Genomic DNA, 12,688 nt, shown 5'->3' with positions numbered 1-12,688 from the left:
ACCACACGACTCCAAAAGAAAATGTCACATTCTCACGTGTTTGATGGGTGAGATCCGTTACTTTTCAAGCCGAAGTTGTATTGAATTGAAAAGTCATAATCTTGATGAACAATTTAGCAGCAATTTAATCCCCAAAATTTCTTTTATGTTTATAAAAAAAAAAAATCTCAATAATTGAAGGAATCTAAAAGGATATGTCTGTATCATACATTCAAATAATCTTTTCCAATTTATATGTCTCATATTATTTGAAGGAATCTAAAGGAGCATAAAAGAAAATTTTGTTTTCAATTATATTCATGTGATATTGATTGTTTAAAAAATATGAAAAATAAAAACAAAATCTAAAATGATGCTTAGAAGTTCGTTGGTGAACGTATTCGTTGCAATAGTAAAATTTATGAGTGCTAAAGCAGAATGAGGTCTGTCCGTTAGGAAAATGATGTGGTGGGTTAGAGAAAACATGTTTAGGCCTACAAGAAGAAAAATAAAGCAGAGAAAAAATAGAACTCAATAATGATAATTACATAATTATAAAGGAAATAATAATGGGGTGTGAAATAATGGGTCAAACAATTTCCTACCCGAACCTGATTCGAAACTTTTTAATTCAATAAAAAAGTTATTATAGAAAATTATAGTCTCATTTGAAAATTGTTTTTAAGAATAATTTTTTTTTATAAAATTAAAAATTAAAAAAAAAATAAAATTTAAATTACATGTTTCGTAATTTAAAATTATTTTTTATTTTCTAATCTTTTCGTATATGCATGTCGGCATAAAGGTACAGCCGTTTTGTTTCAAACTTGGCCATCACAAACGACGTCGTTTTAAGAACCATTTTCCTATGCAATTCCAGTATTTTTGAAGCTAGGGTCCAGGCTTCGTTGACATGGACTAAGGTTTTGGTATGAGCCGACGATGAGGATGATGGTCAGCTGCCTACGCAAAGCCCTTGTGCTCCAGGTGAGGTTTACTCTCTCAGCTTCACCAACCCGACAAAGCCTGCGTTTTCTTCTCCACCACCTCTACCCATTCTCATCCATTTCCCCTTCTGGGAAATCACAGTCATTCACTGTGTCTTACCTCATTGACTCATGTGGCCTCTCTCATAAAGATGCTCTGTCAGCTTCCAAATTCTTCTCTTTTGAAACCCCCGATAAACCCAATTCGGTCCTTGCCTTCTTCAACAGCCATGGCTTCTCGAAATCCCAAATCTCAAAAATCGTCAAATCACTACCTCGACTACTCGCATCCGATCCCGACAAAACCCTTTTGCCCAAACTCCAATTTTTCTACTCCAAAGGCGCTTCCAGGCCTGACGTTGCCAAAATCGTAGTCTCTACCCCAGGCATCTTGTATCGAAGCTTGGAAAATCAAATCATCCCATCTTTTAATTTCTTCAAAGATTTTCTTCAATCCGACGAGATGGCAATTACTGTTATTAAACGCTTTTCCCGGATTCTACTATTTGATCTTCACACCTATGTTGCATCTAATATCAATGCGTTGCAAGAATTTGGAGTCCCCAAATCAAATATTGCAGGATTGCTAATGAATCGGCCTATGGCATTCATGGTGAGGCCAAATCTGTTTAGGGAGAATTTGGAGGAAGTAAAGAAAATGGGGTTTAATCCTTCACAAATGAAGTTCGTTATAGCAATCCATGCAATGAGAGCGATGGGAAAATCAACCTGGGAAAGGAAGATTGATGCATATAAGAGGTGGGGTTGGTCTGAGGAAGAGATTCGGTTAGCCTTCATAAAGCTTCCCCGGTGTATGACTCATTCCGAGGATAAAATAATGGCAACAATGGATTTCTTCGTCAACAAAATGGGGAGGGAGTCTTCTTTGATTGCTCGCCGGCCCCTTCTTATCCCGCTTAGCTTGGAGAAGAGAATTATTCCTCGGTATTCAGTCATTCAAGTTTTGTTGTCAAAGGGTTTGATTAAGAACGACACTAGCCTGGTAGTTCTCTTTGAGTCTACTGAAAAGATGTTTCTGCGGAAGTTTGTGAATGGTTTCAAGGAGGAAGCTCCTCAGTTAATGAAACTGTATCAGGAAAAAATCAACCTTTCAAAAAAGCAAGACTGTCTCCAAGAGGGAAGTGGTGATTGTTGAATGTCCACATTATCAATCCAAAATTTTCTCCTCCTTCCCTGTGTGGTTCTTCACATTTATGCATTAGGTACTTACTGCAACTAATTCAGATTTATTTTATATGCAATCTTAGCTCTCATTTGGAAGTTCAATATAAAATTGTTTTTACAAAACAGTTTTTAAAAATAAAAAAAAACCTTTTAAAAACTGTTTTTAAGCTTGAAGGAAAACAAAAAACAAAAAAACAAAACAAAACAGTTTTCTAGTATTTTATAAAAATAAGAGTGTTTGGAGGTTGTTTTTTAAAACAGCTTTTAAAAATAGAAAATAAAAAACTTATTTGGATAAGTTAATTTTAAAATAATTTTTTTGTTTTGAGTTTATACAAAAATTACAAATTCAATTTATATTTAATTGAAATCTTTAAAAAAATAAAAATAATTTTTTAATTACAAATAAATTAAAAATAAATAGTTTTTAGTAAAACATGAATAATGATATTATAATAAAATCATAAATTATTTTTTTTTATAAAAAATATGCTATTTTAATATATGTTAAGGACATAAGGATATTAATATTTTTGTAAATTTTTTATTTAAAACAAAAGATAATAATTTAAAAACAAAAAATTATTATAATATTTTATTTAAAATAAATAATAAATAAATAATAAATAAAATTTAACTTTTTAACATATAAATAAGTTAGATTTTTAATTCGGTGCACATATTTAATATTCAATTACAAATATGATATTGTAAAATGTTTTAATTTAATGTCCAATTAATTTGATCTGTTTTTTGAATTTTAAATTATCCTTAAAAATTAAAAGGTTCATTAAAGAATTTAATTTTTAATTATGTGTTAATTTTTAATCTATTTTATTTTACATGTGAGAAATTCAAAAATAGTTGACTCCTAGACATGTGCTAAGTCGTCCTATTTTCAAACTTGGCCCCCACAAACGACGTCGTTTGGGAAATTGCAATTCCCTTAATTTTTAAGCCGGGTCTGGTATTGGTTGACATGGACTAGGGTTTTAGTATTGGCGGACGATGAGGATGATCGTTGGCTTCCTACGCAAAGCCCTTGTGCTCCAGGTGAGGTTCACTCTCACAGCTTCTCCAACCCCACAAAGCTTGCATTTTCTTCCCCACCACTTCTACCCATTCTCATCTTCCTCCACATCCATTTCCACTTCTGAAAGATCAGAGTCATTCACTGTGTCTTACCTCATTGACTCATGTGGCCTCTCTCATAAAGATGCTCTATCAGCTTCCAAATTACTCCGCTTTGAAACCCCCGAAAAACCCGATTCGGTCCTTGCCTTCTTCAACAGCCATGGCTTCTCCAAATCCCAAACCTCAAAAATCGTCAAATCGCTACCTCGACTACTCGCATCCGATCCCGACAAAACCCTTTTGCCCAAACTCCAATTCTTCTACTCCAAAGGCGCTTCCAAGCCTGATGTTGCCAAGATCGTAGTCTCAACCCCAGGCATCTTGAAACGAAGCTTGGAAAATCAAATCATTCCTTCTTTTAATTTCTTGAAAGATTTCCTTCAATCCGACGAGATGGCAATTACTGTTGTTAAACGCTTTTCCCGGATTCTGCTCTTTGATCTTCACACCTATGTGGCTTCTAATATGAATGCGTTGCAAGAATTTGGAGTACCCAAATCAAATATTGCAGGATTGCTAATGTATCGGCCTATGGCATTTATGGTGAATCCAAATTTGTTTAGGAAGAATTTGGAGGAAGTGAAGAAAATGGGGTTTAATCCGTCACAAATGAAGTTTGTTTTGGCAATCCAAGCAATGAGAGCGGGGGGAGAATCTTGCTGGGAAAGGAAGATTGATATATATAAGAAGTGGGGCTGGTCTGAGGAAGAGATTCGGTTGGCCTTTACAAAGTCTCCCTGGTGTATGATATATTCCGAGGATAAAATAATGGCAAAAATGGATTTCTTCGTCAATAAAATGGGGAGGGAGTCTTCTTTGATTGCTCACCGGCCCTTTCTTATCGGGCTTAGCTTGGAGAAGAGAATTATTCCTCGGTATTCAGTTGTTCAAGTTCTGTTGTCAAAGGGTTTGATCAATAAAGACATTAGCCTGGTAGTTCTGTTTGAGTCTACTGAAAAGACCTTTCTGGAAAGGTTTGTGAATGCTTACAAGGAGGAAGCTCCTCAGTTAATAAAACTGTATCAGGAGAAAATCAATCTTTGAGAAAAGCAGGACTTTCTGCTGGAGGGAAGTGGTAATTTCTGAATGTGCACATTATGAATCCAAATTTTTCTGCATCTTCCCCTGTGCGGTTGATTCTGCTGAAAATTATTTGGTTCTTCACTCTTATACATTTAGTACTTACTGCAACTAATTCAGATTCATTTTATATGCAATCTTACCATCGTTTGGAAGTTCAATCTTCATCTGATATTGTTTTTTTGATGGGCAATAATATTTGATCTGATCTTAGTAGTCTACATTTTTTTCAGTCCTTTCTTCATATGTGAACACCCCACTTTTCCCAATTGTTTTCTCCAAGCAGCTCATAGTTGTAAAATGCCTTAAGAGGTTCTGCCCCAAACAAGAGCATCCCTGTGAGCCAATCTTGAAAAGACATCTAGTTGTAGAAATATATGATTTTCTGTGGAACTCTAAGATCTCATTTGTGTTTCATAGGGAGCATAAAGAAATGAAGCTCAAATCATGTAGCCGAGGATTGTTTGTTCAACTCTGGGAATCCTTCCACCATCTCCCTCCATGGCACCTGCCTTCATATTTGAAATGTAATTTTGTATGGAAAGAAGCTTTTTTGATGGAGCTAATTTCCCTGTATCACTGCCCATTTGGGTGTTTACAAGAAACAGCAATGGAGGTGAGCCTTGTTTTTGGCAGAAAATTCAAATAGCTAGCTGTTCATCAATATTGGTGTATAGTGGGGTAAGCAAAATTGAAAAGATGGACAAACCAATCCAATCCAACCAAAATCAGTTATGTTATATTGGTTCAGTTTTCAATAATAAAAAATGTCAGATTGAAAATTTTAAAAGCCAACTTTATTGGTTCGATTTTCTTATCTCCTAACCAATAAAAACCGATATTTATTAAGTTTTTCATATATATATTAGATTCTATTAAAATAATTCATTGTTTTTGTATCATTATCAAATTAATTCTAAAATTATTTAATATATTTTTAATATCAAATCCGGTCTAAATTAATTTTAAAAATAAATTAGACTTAGGGCTTAACATACTTTGGGCTCAAAATAAATACAAAATTACAATTGGGTTGAGGAGTAAAAAAAATCATTTAAGTTGGATTGAAATCGATCCATGAAAGTCAAATCAAACTGATCTTAAAAAAGTTTTGTTTGGTTCAGTTTTTCACTCCAAATATAGATGGCTCGGTTTTTATCGCATATAAAATCAATTATATTGGTTCAATACTTATTTTTACCTAAAAACCAATTGAATCAATTTTATTTACATCCTTATTGATACTCAATGCAACATGTAATATATGATGTAAAAATTTTATAATTGTCTTACGTGTCTGCAATACTTTATTGTTGCCCAAAATCAATTACGTTATAAAATCAATTATATTGGTTCAATACTTATTTTTACCTATAAACCTATAGCTTAAAATTAACAAAAATAAATATGAGCTAAAATTAATGAAAGATAAATGTATCATTTTAATGATTTGAAATTTTTTATTAAATAATCTTAATATTTAAATTAAAAAATAAATACTAAGTTTTAATATTAACTAATAAGAATTACGTTACACCAAACCCCACTTACATGCAATCGGCTCCAACAAATGATATTTTTATTTTCTATCTAGATCCAAACCCACTGTAACCTTTTTAAATCAACCTCAGCATACACATGACCGTTTATTGTTGCCCAAAATCAAACCCGTCGGCGATCACAAAAGGGTTACCCGACGTTTCCAAAGAATTGTACGCGACATGCCAATGATGCCATCGCCGGTGGAGTGTTGACACCTTACTTTCAAACTCGGCCGCCACTAACGACGTCGTTTTAAGAACCATTCCTTGCAATTCCCGCATTTTTTAAGCCGGGGTCTAGGTTTCATTTACATGGATGGACTAGGGTTTTAGCTTGAGCGGGGGATGAGGATGATGATTGGCTTCCTTCGCAAAGCCCCTGTGCTCCAGGTGAGGTTTAATCTCACAGCTTCTCCAACCCCACAAAGCTTGCATTTTCTTCTCGACCACCTCTACCTATTCTCATCTTCTTCTTCCACATCCATTTCAACTTCTGAAAAACCACACCCATTCACTGTGTCTTATCTCATAAACTCATGTGGCCTCTCTCATAAAGATGCTCGATCAGCTTCTAAATACGTCCACTTTGAAACCCCCGATAAACCCAATTCGGTCCTTGCCCTCTTCAACAGCCACGGGTTCTCCAAAACCCAAACCTCGAAAATCGTCAAAAAGGAACCTCAACTCCTCTTATCCGATCCCGACAAAACCCTTCTGCCCAAACTCCAATTTTTCTACTCCAAAGGCGCTTCCTGGCCTGACATTGCCAAGATCGTAGTCTGTTCCCCATCCATCTTGAAACGAAGCTTGGAAAATCAAATCATCCCATCTTTTAATTTCTTCAAAGATTTTCTTCAATCCGACAAGATGGCAATTACTGTTGTTAAACGCTTTTCCCGGATTCTACTATTTGATCTTCACACCTATGTGGCTTCTAATATGAATGCGTTGCAGGAATTTGGAGTTCCCAAATCAAATATTGCAGGATTGCTAATGAATCAGCCTATGGCATTCATGGTGAGGCCAAATTTGTTTAGGGAGAATTTGGAGGAAGTAAAGAAAATGGGGTCTAATCCTTCACAAATGAAGTTTGTTATAGCAATCCAAGCAATAAGAGCGGGGGGGAAATCTTCCTGGGAAAGGAAGATTGATATATATAAGAGGTGGGGTTGGTCTGAGGAAGAGATTCGGTTAGCCTTTACAAAGTCTCCCTGGTGTATGATATATTCCGAGGATAAAATAATGGCAACAATGGATTTCTTTGTCAATAAAATGGGGAGGGAGTCTTCTTCGATTGCTCGCCGGCCCCAGCTTATCTCGCCCAGTTTGGAGAAGAGAATTATTCCCCGGTATTCAGTTGTTCAAGTTTTGTTGTCAAAGGGTTTGATTAGTAAAGACTTCAGCCTGTCAGCAGTGTTTCAGTCTACTGAAATAATGTTTCTGCACAAGTTTGTGGATGTTTATAAGGAGGAAGCTCCTCAGTTATTGAACCTGTACCAGGAAAAACTCAATCTTACAAAAAAGCAAGATTGTCTCTAAGAGGGAAGTGGTAATTGTAGAATGTCCACATTATGAATCCAAAATTTTCTGCATCTTCCTCTCTGTGGTTAATTCTGCTGAAAATTATTTGGTTCTTCACTCTTAATACAATTGGTACTTACTGCAACTAATTCAGATTTGTTCTATATGCAATCTTACTCTCGTTTGGAAGTTCAATCTTTATCTTATATTGTTTTTTTTTTTTTTTTTTATAGGCACTAATTTTCAATCTGATCTTATCTGTGTATGTGTTTTTGGATTCCTTTCTTCGTATGTAAACACCCCCTTTTTCCCTATTGTCTTCTTCAAGCAGCTCGTATGCTGATACAGTTGTAAAACGGCCATTAGAGGTTCTGCACCAAACAAGAGCATCCCTATGGGCCAATCTTGAAAAAACATCTAGTTTTAGAAATATATGATTTTCTGTGGAACTCTAAGATCTCATTTGTGTTTTATAGGGAGCATAAAGAAATGAAGCTCAATGATGTAGCCGAGGATTGCTTGTTCAACTCCGAGAATCCCTTCACCATCTCACTCCGTGTCTCCTACCTTCATACTTGAAATGTAATTTTGTATGGAAAGAAGCTTTTTGATGGAGCTTGTTTGTCGAAATTAATTTCCCTGTATGACTGCCCATTTGGGTGTTTGCAAGAAACGGTAACATAGGTGAGTCTTGTTTTTGGCAGACAATTCAAATAAAAAGCTCTTGATCAATATTGGTGGCTAGTTGTGTAAGCAAAACAAAAAAAAAAAAACCGACAAATCGATCCAAACCATAAAATCGATTATATTGGTTCAACTTTTAATAATAAAAAAGGTCGGTTTGGTTTTTTATTTCTTGTATTATAAGTTATAATCGATAAAAATAAAATAAAATCAATATTCTAAAACTTATGCATAATTGTATGATATTTGATCTTTTTTTTATATATTAGAGTCTATTAAAGTAATACGTCATTTGTATATTATAATCAAATTAATTGTAAATATATTTAATATATTTTTAACATCAAATCCAAAGTTGGTTTCAATTAATTTTAAAAACAAATTAGACCTAGAGCCTAATGTAACCTTAGATTAAAGCTCAAAATAAACACAAGTATACAACTAAGAAAGGTCATTAAGAGTCCATTTGATAGTGATTTTATAAATCATTTTTAATATTTTTAATAGTTTAAATTTTTTATCATTTAAGTGTTAAAATTATTAGAAATGTTTTCTAAAATCACTCTTAAATGCACTTTAAATTGGATGAAAATCAATTCACGGAAGTCGAATAAACCGATCTCAAAAGGTTTGGTTTGGTCTAGGTTTTCACTTTAAATCTAGTTGATTGAGTTTTTATCACATATAGAATTAACTATATTAATTTGATTCATTGTTTACTAATAAATCGATTGAATTAACCTTATTTACACTCTTATTGGTGTCTAATGCAATATGTAATATATGTTGTAAAAATTTGACGGTTATCTTTATTTTTACAATTCTACAAAAAATAAATCTATTACTTAAAATCAATAAAAATAAATATGAACTAAAATCCATGAAATAAATATTAGTTAAAATTAGTAAGGATAATTGTGTTAATTTAATGATTTGAAATATATTTAAATTTTACCAAACAACCTTAATATCTAAATAATAAATATAAGGGAACCACTTAAGACTTTAAGTTATTAAGTAACACTTGCTAACAAATGATAGTTTTGTTTTCTACCTAGATCTAAACCCACCGGAACCTTTTAAAATCAACCTCAGCCCACTCATGCCGGTTTTAAGTTGCCCTAAATCAGACCTATTACAAGTGGGTTATCCGAAATTTCCGAAGAATTGTCCGCGACATGCCAATAATGCCATCGCCAGTAGAGTGCTGACAACCTACTTTCAAACTTGGCCGCCACAAACGACGTCGTTATAACTTATAAGAGCCATTTTCCCTGGTAATTCCCGCATTTTTTAAGACAGGGTCTAGGCTTCGTTTACATGGACTAGGGTTTTAGCATGAGCGGAGGATGAGGATGATGGTTGGCTTCCTTCGCAAAGCCCTTATGCTCCAGGTGAGGTTTAGTCTCACAGCTTCACCAACCCCACAAAGCTTGCATTTTCTTCTCTACCACCTCTACCCATTCTCATCTTCTTCCACATCCATTTCAATTTCTCAAAAAGCACACCCATTCACTGTGTCTTACCTCGTTAACTCATGTGGCCTCTCTCATAAAGATGCTCTATCAGCTTCCAAATACATACACTTTGAAGCCCCCGAAAAACCCAATTCTGTCCTTGCCTTCTTCAACAGCCACGGGTTCTCTAAAACCCAAACCTCAAAAATCGTCAAAACAGAACCTCAACTCCTCTTATCCGATCCCGACAAAACCCTTTTACCCAAACTCCAATTTTTTTACTCCAAAGGCGCTTCCAAGCCTGACGTTGCCAAGATCGTAGCCTCTTCCCCAGCCATCATGAGACGAAGCTTGGAAAATCAAGTCATCCCATCTTATAATTTCTTCAAAGATTTTCTTCAATCCGACAAGATGGCAATTACTGTTGTTAAACGCTTTTCCCGGATTCTACTATTTGATATTCACACCTACGTAGCATCTAATATGAATGCGTTACAAGAATTTGGAGTACCCAAATCAAATATTGCAGGATTGCTAAGGAATCAGCCTATGGCATTCATGGTGAGGCCAAATTTGTTTAGGGAGAATTTGGAGGAAGTAAAGAAAATGGGATTTAATCCTTCACAAATGAAGTTTGTTATAGCAGTCCAAGCAATAAGAGCCGGGGGGAAATCTTCCTGGGAAAGGAAGATTGATATATATAAGAGTTGGGGTTGGTCTGAGGAAGAGATTCGGTTAGCCTTCACAAAGTCTCCCTGGTGTATGATATATTCCGAGGATAAAATAATGACAACAATGGATTTCTTTGTCAATAAAATGGGGAGGGAGTCTTCTTTGATTGCTCGCCGGCCCGTGCTTATCTCACACAGCTTGGAGAAGAGAATTATTCCTCGCTATTCAGTTGTTCAAGTTTTGTTGTCAAAGGGTTTGATTGATAAAGACTTTAGTCTGCCAACGGTGTTTCAGTCTACTGAAAAGATGTTTCTACACAAGTTTGTGAATGTTTACAAGGAGGAAGCTCCTCAGTTAATGAAACTTTATCAAGAGAAGATCAATCTTTCAGAAAAGCAAGATTTTCTTTAAGCGGGAAGTGGTAATTGTAGAATGTCCACATTATGAATCCAAATTTTTCTGCACCTTCCCGGGTGTGGTTGATTCTGCTAAAAATGATTTTGTTCTTCATCCTTATACATTTGGTACTTACTGCAACTAATTCAGATTTATTTTATATGGAGGTTCAATTTATCCTATATTGTTTTTTGATGGGCAATAATATTCAATCTGATCTTAATGGTCTATATATTTTTCAGATTCCTTTCTCCATATGTAAACACCCCTCTTTTCCCACTTGCCTTCTTCAAGCAGCTCATATGCTGATGTAGTTTTAAAACGGGCATTAGACATTCTGCCCCAAACAACAGCATCCCTATGAGCCAATCTTGAAAAGACTTATAGTTTTAGAAATATATGGTTTTCTGTGGAACTTTAAGGTCTCCTTGATTTTTCATTGGGAGCGTAAAGAATGAAGCTCAATGATGCAGATGAGGATTGTTTGTTCAACTCTGAGAATCCTTCCACCATGTCCCTCCTTGCTGATTGATGTGTTCATGGGTAAATTCTCTTTCTAGTGCCTTCATACTTGAAACTTAGTTTTGTGTGGAAAGAAGCTTTTAGATGGAGTTTGTTTGAAGAAATTAATTTCCTTAGCCTCTATCACTGCCCATTTGGATGTTTACAAGAAACCATAGCAGAGATGAGTCTTATTTTTGGCAGAAATAACTAGCACTTGATCAACATTGGTGCCTAATGCAACTTATATGCCCGGTTTGGGTTGACTTCTGAGAAGTTCAAAGCCGGTTTTTTTAGGTCAAGTTTGGTTAATTTTGTTTAAAGAGTTTATGGTTTAAAAAGGAAAAACTTAATATGACAATCTGGAAAATATTGCTTCTTATGAAAACTTTAATTTAACTTGCGTAATAAGATCTTTGATATTTAATAGAGCTTTTACAATACCAATATTATCCTTTAAAAAATATGACTTTTGGCTTCGACTTCAATTTCTATCTAAAGCAAAATATAGGAAGCTATCCCAATCGGGCTCATAATCTATGGTGCTCAGGTGTTGCAAGCTGGTTAGCTGTTTCCTCCCATTGTATAGTTTCAATGTTTGAAGCTTGAAGCTCAAATATGGGATGTGGAACTGTTGCTTAGATTTAGATACAACTGTTCTAACAAATGATATTTGATTTTCTATCGTTCATTCTACTCTCAATGGTGTCTGATTTAATAATGAAAGCACCTGTGATGTTCTTCTTCTTTTGCAGTGTTCTTACAGGTTTCTGGCTTACATCTTCCACAGTGATATTCATTCTTTGTTGTGAGCTTTCAACATTTATAGCTTTATGATATATCATATATACAAGCTTCATCATCTTCATCAATCATTGGATGAATAGATATTAGATACACATTCTTTGCTGTTGAAGCTCAGTAATGTAATTTCTTTTGGTGCATTGCCATGATTTTTGTTTAAGGCTCCGTTTTGCAGTCCTTTTAGAAAACACTTTCAACAAATAAAGTGTTTTGTGAAAAAAAATTAGGTATTTGGCAAAATTTAGAAAGTATTTTTAAAAAGTTAAAAAATAACTTGTGGTAGTTTTTAAATAAACACTTGATAAGTAATTTTCTCAAAAATGCTTTCATAATTTGAGGATTATTTAATCATTTTTAACCAAATATTTTTATAAAAAAATTAAAAATCTATTTTAAAACAAAGGGAGCAAAAGAATATTAAAAAAACTTTTTCACCATTTATCTAAACGATAAGGGGAAAAGTGCGATAAAAATATATCCTTCAAATTTTCTTATTCTCAACTTGTTGATAAAAAAGAAAAAAAATGAAAAAAATAATTATTGTGAAAAAATTCTCTTATATTTTTTCCCTTCAAATATCAAAAGATTAGTTGACCAAAAAATGGCTAATAGAATACAATGAATCCATGTAAAAAATCTTCTAAACTTGTAATCGATTCATTATCATACTTGATATTTTTGCATTATTGAAGGATTTAATTAATGTATTTTTTTAATAATATTTTAAAACACATCCAAAAAAGAAAAA

The 12,688-nt window shown here is 34.1% G+C and overlaps 4 protein-coding genes across 5 annotated transcripts; all 4 read left to right on the top strand.

The window, feature by feature from the left end:
• The first annotated feature begins 818 nt into the window (after window positions 1-818).
• Window positions 819-2,155, top strand: LOC100252802 (uncharacterized). Its single transcript, XM_002274809.4, has one exon. It carries the CDS (start codon window positions 922-924, stop codon window positions 2,119-2,121), a length of 1,200 nt encoding a protein of 399 aa, XP_002274845.1. The 5' UTR covers window positions 819-921; the 3' UTR covers window positions 2,122-2,155.
• A 719-nt stretch (window positions 2,156-2,874) lies between these two features.
• On the top strand, window positions 2,875-5,004 carry LOC100257952 (transcription termination factor MTERF5, chloroplastic). 2 transcript variants are annotated; one of them, XM_010651457.3, is made up of 2 exons: window positions 2,875-4,359; window positions 4,785-5,004. In XM_010651457.3, exon 1 carries the CDS (start codon window positions 3,159-3,161, stop codon window positions 4,326-4,328), a length of 1,170 nt encoding a protein of 389 aa, XP_010649759.1. In that variant the 5' UTR covers window positions 2,875-3,158; the 3' UTR covers window positions 4,329-4,359; window positions 4,785-5,004. The 2 variants fall into 2 exon arrangements, 1 of the variants encoding a protein (XP_010649759.1); XR_009465637.1 differs by having other exon boundaries at window positions 2,876-4,702.
• A 1,000-nt stretch (window positions 5,005-6,004) lies between these two features.
• On the top strand, window positions 6,005-8,158 carry LOC100251002 (uncharacterized). Its single transcript, XM_010651455.3, has 2 exons — window positions 6,005-7,254; window positions 7,903-8,158. Exons 1-2 carry the CDS (start codon window positions 6,251-6,253, stop codon window positions 8,003-8,005), a joined length of 1,107 nt encoding a protein of 368 aa, XP_010649757.1. The 5' UTR covers window positions 6,005-6,250; the 3' UTR covers window positions 8,006-8,158.
• Window positions 8,159-9,274: 1,116 nt separating this feature from the next.
• Window positions 9,275-10,817, top strand: LOC100256384 (transcription termination factor MTERF5, chloroplastic). The gene has a single exon (XM_002276288.5). The coding sequence runs from the start codon at window positions 9,460-9,462 to the stop codon at window positions 10,648-10,650; it is 1,191 nt and encodes a 396-aa protein (XP_002276324.1). The 5' UTR covers window positions 9,275-9,459; the 3' UTR covers window positions 10,651-10,817.
• The last annotated feature ends 1,871 nt before the right edge of the window (window positions 10,818-12,688 follow it).

The sequence above is a fragment of the Vitis vinifera genome, chromosome 5, assembly GCF_030704535.1.
Source record: "Vitis vinifera cultivar Pinot Noir 40024 chromosome 5, ASM3070453v1".
Taxonomy (NCBI): Eukaryota; Viridiplantae; Streptophyta; class Magnoliopsida; order Vitales; family Vitaceae; genus Vitis; species Vitis vinifera.
The sequence above is the reverse complement of the archived record's forward strand: the minus strand, read 5'-3'. Positions and strand labels throughout refer to the sequence as shown.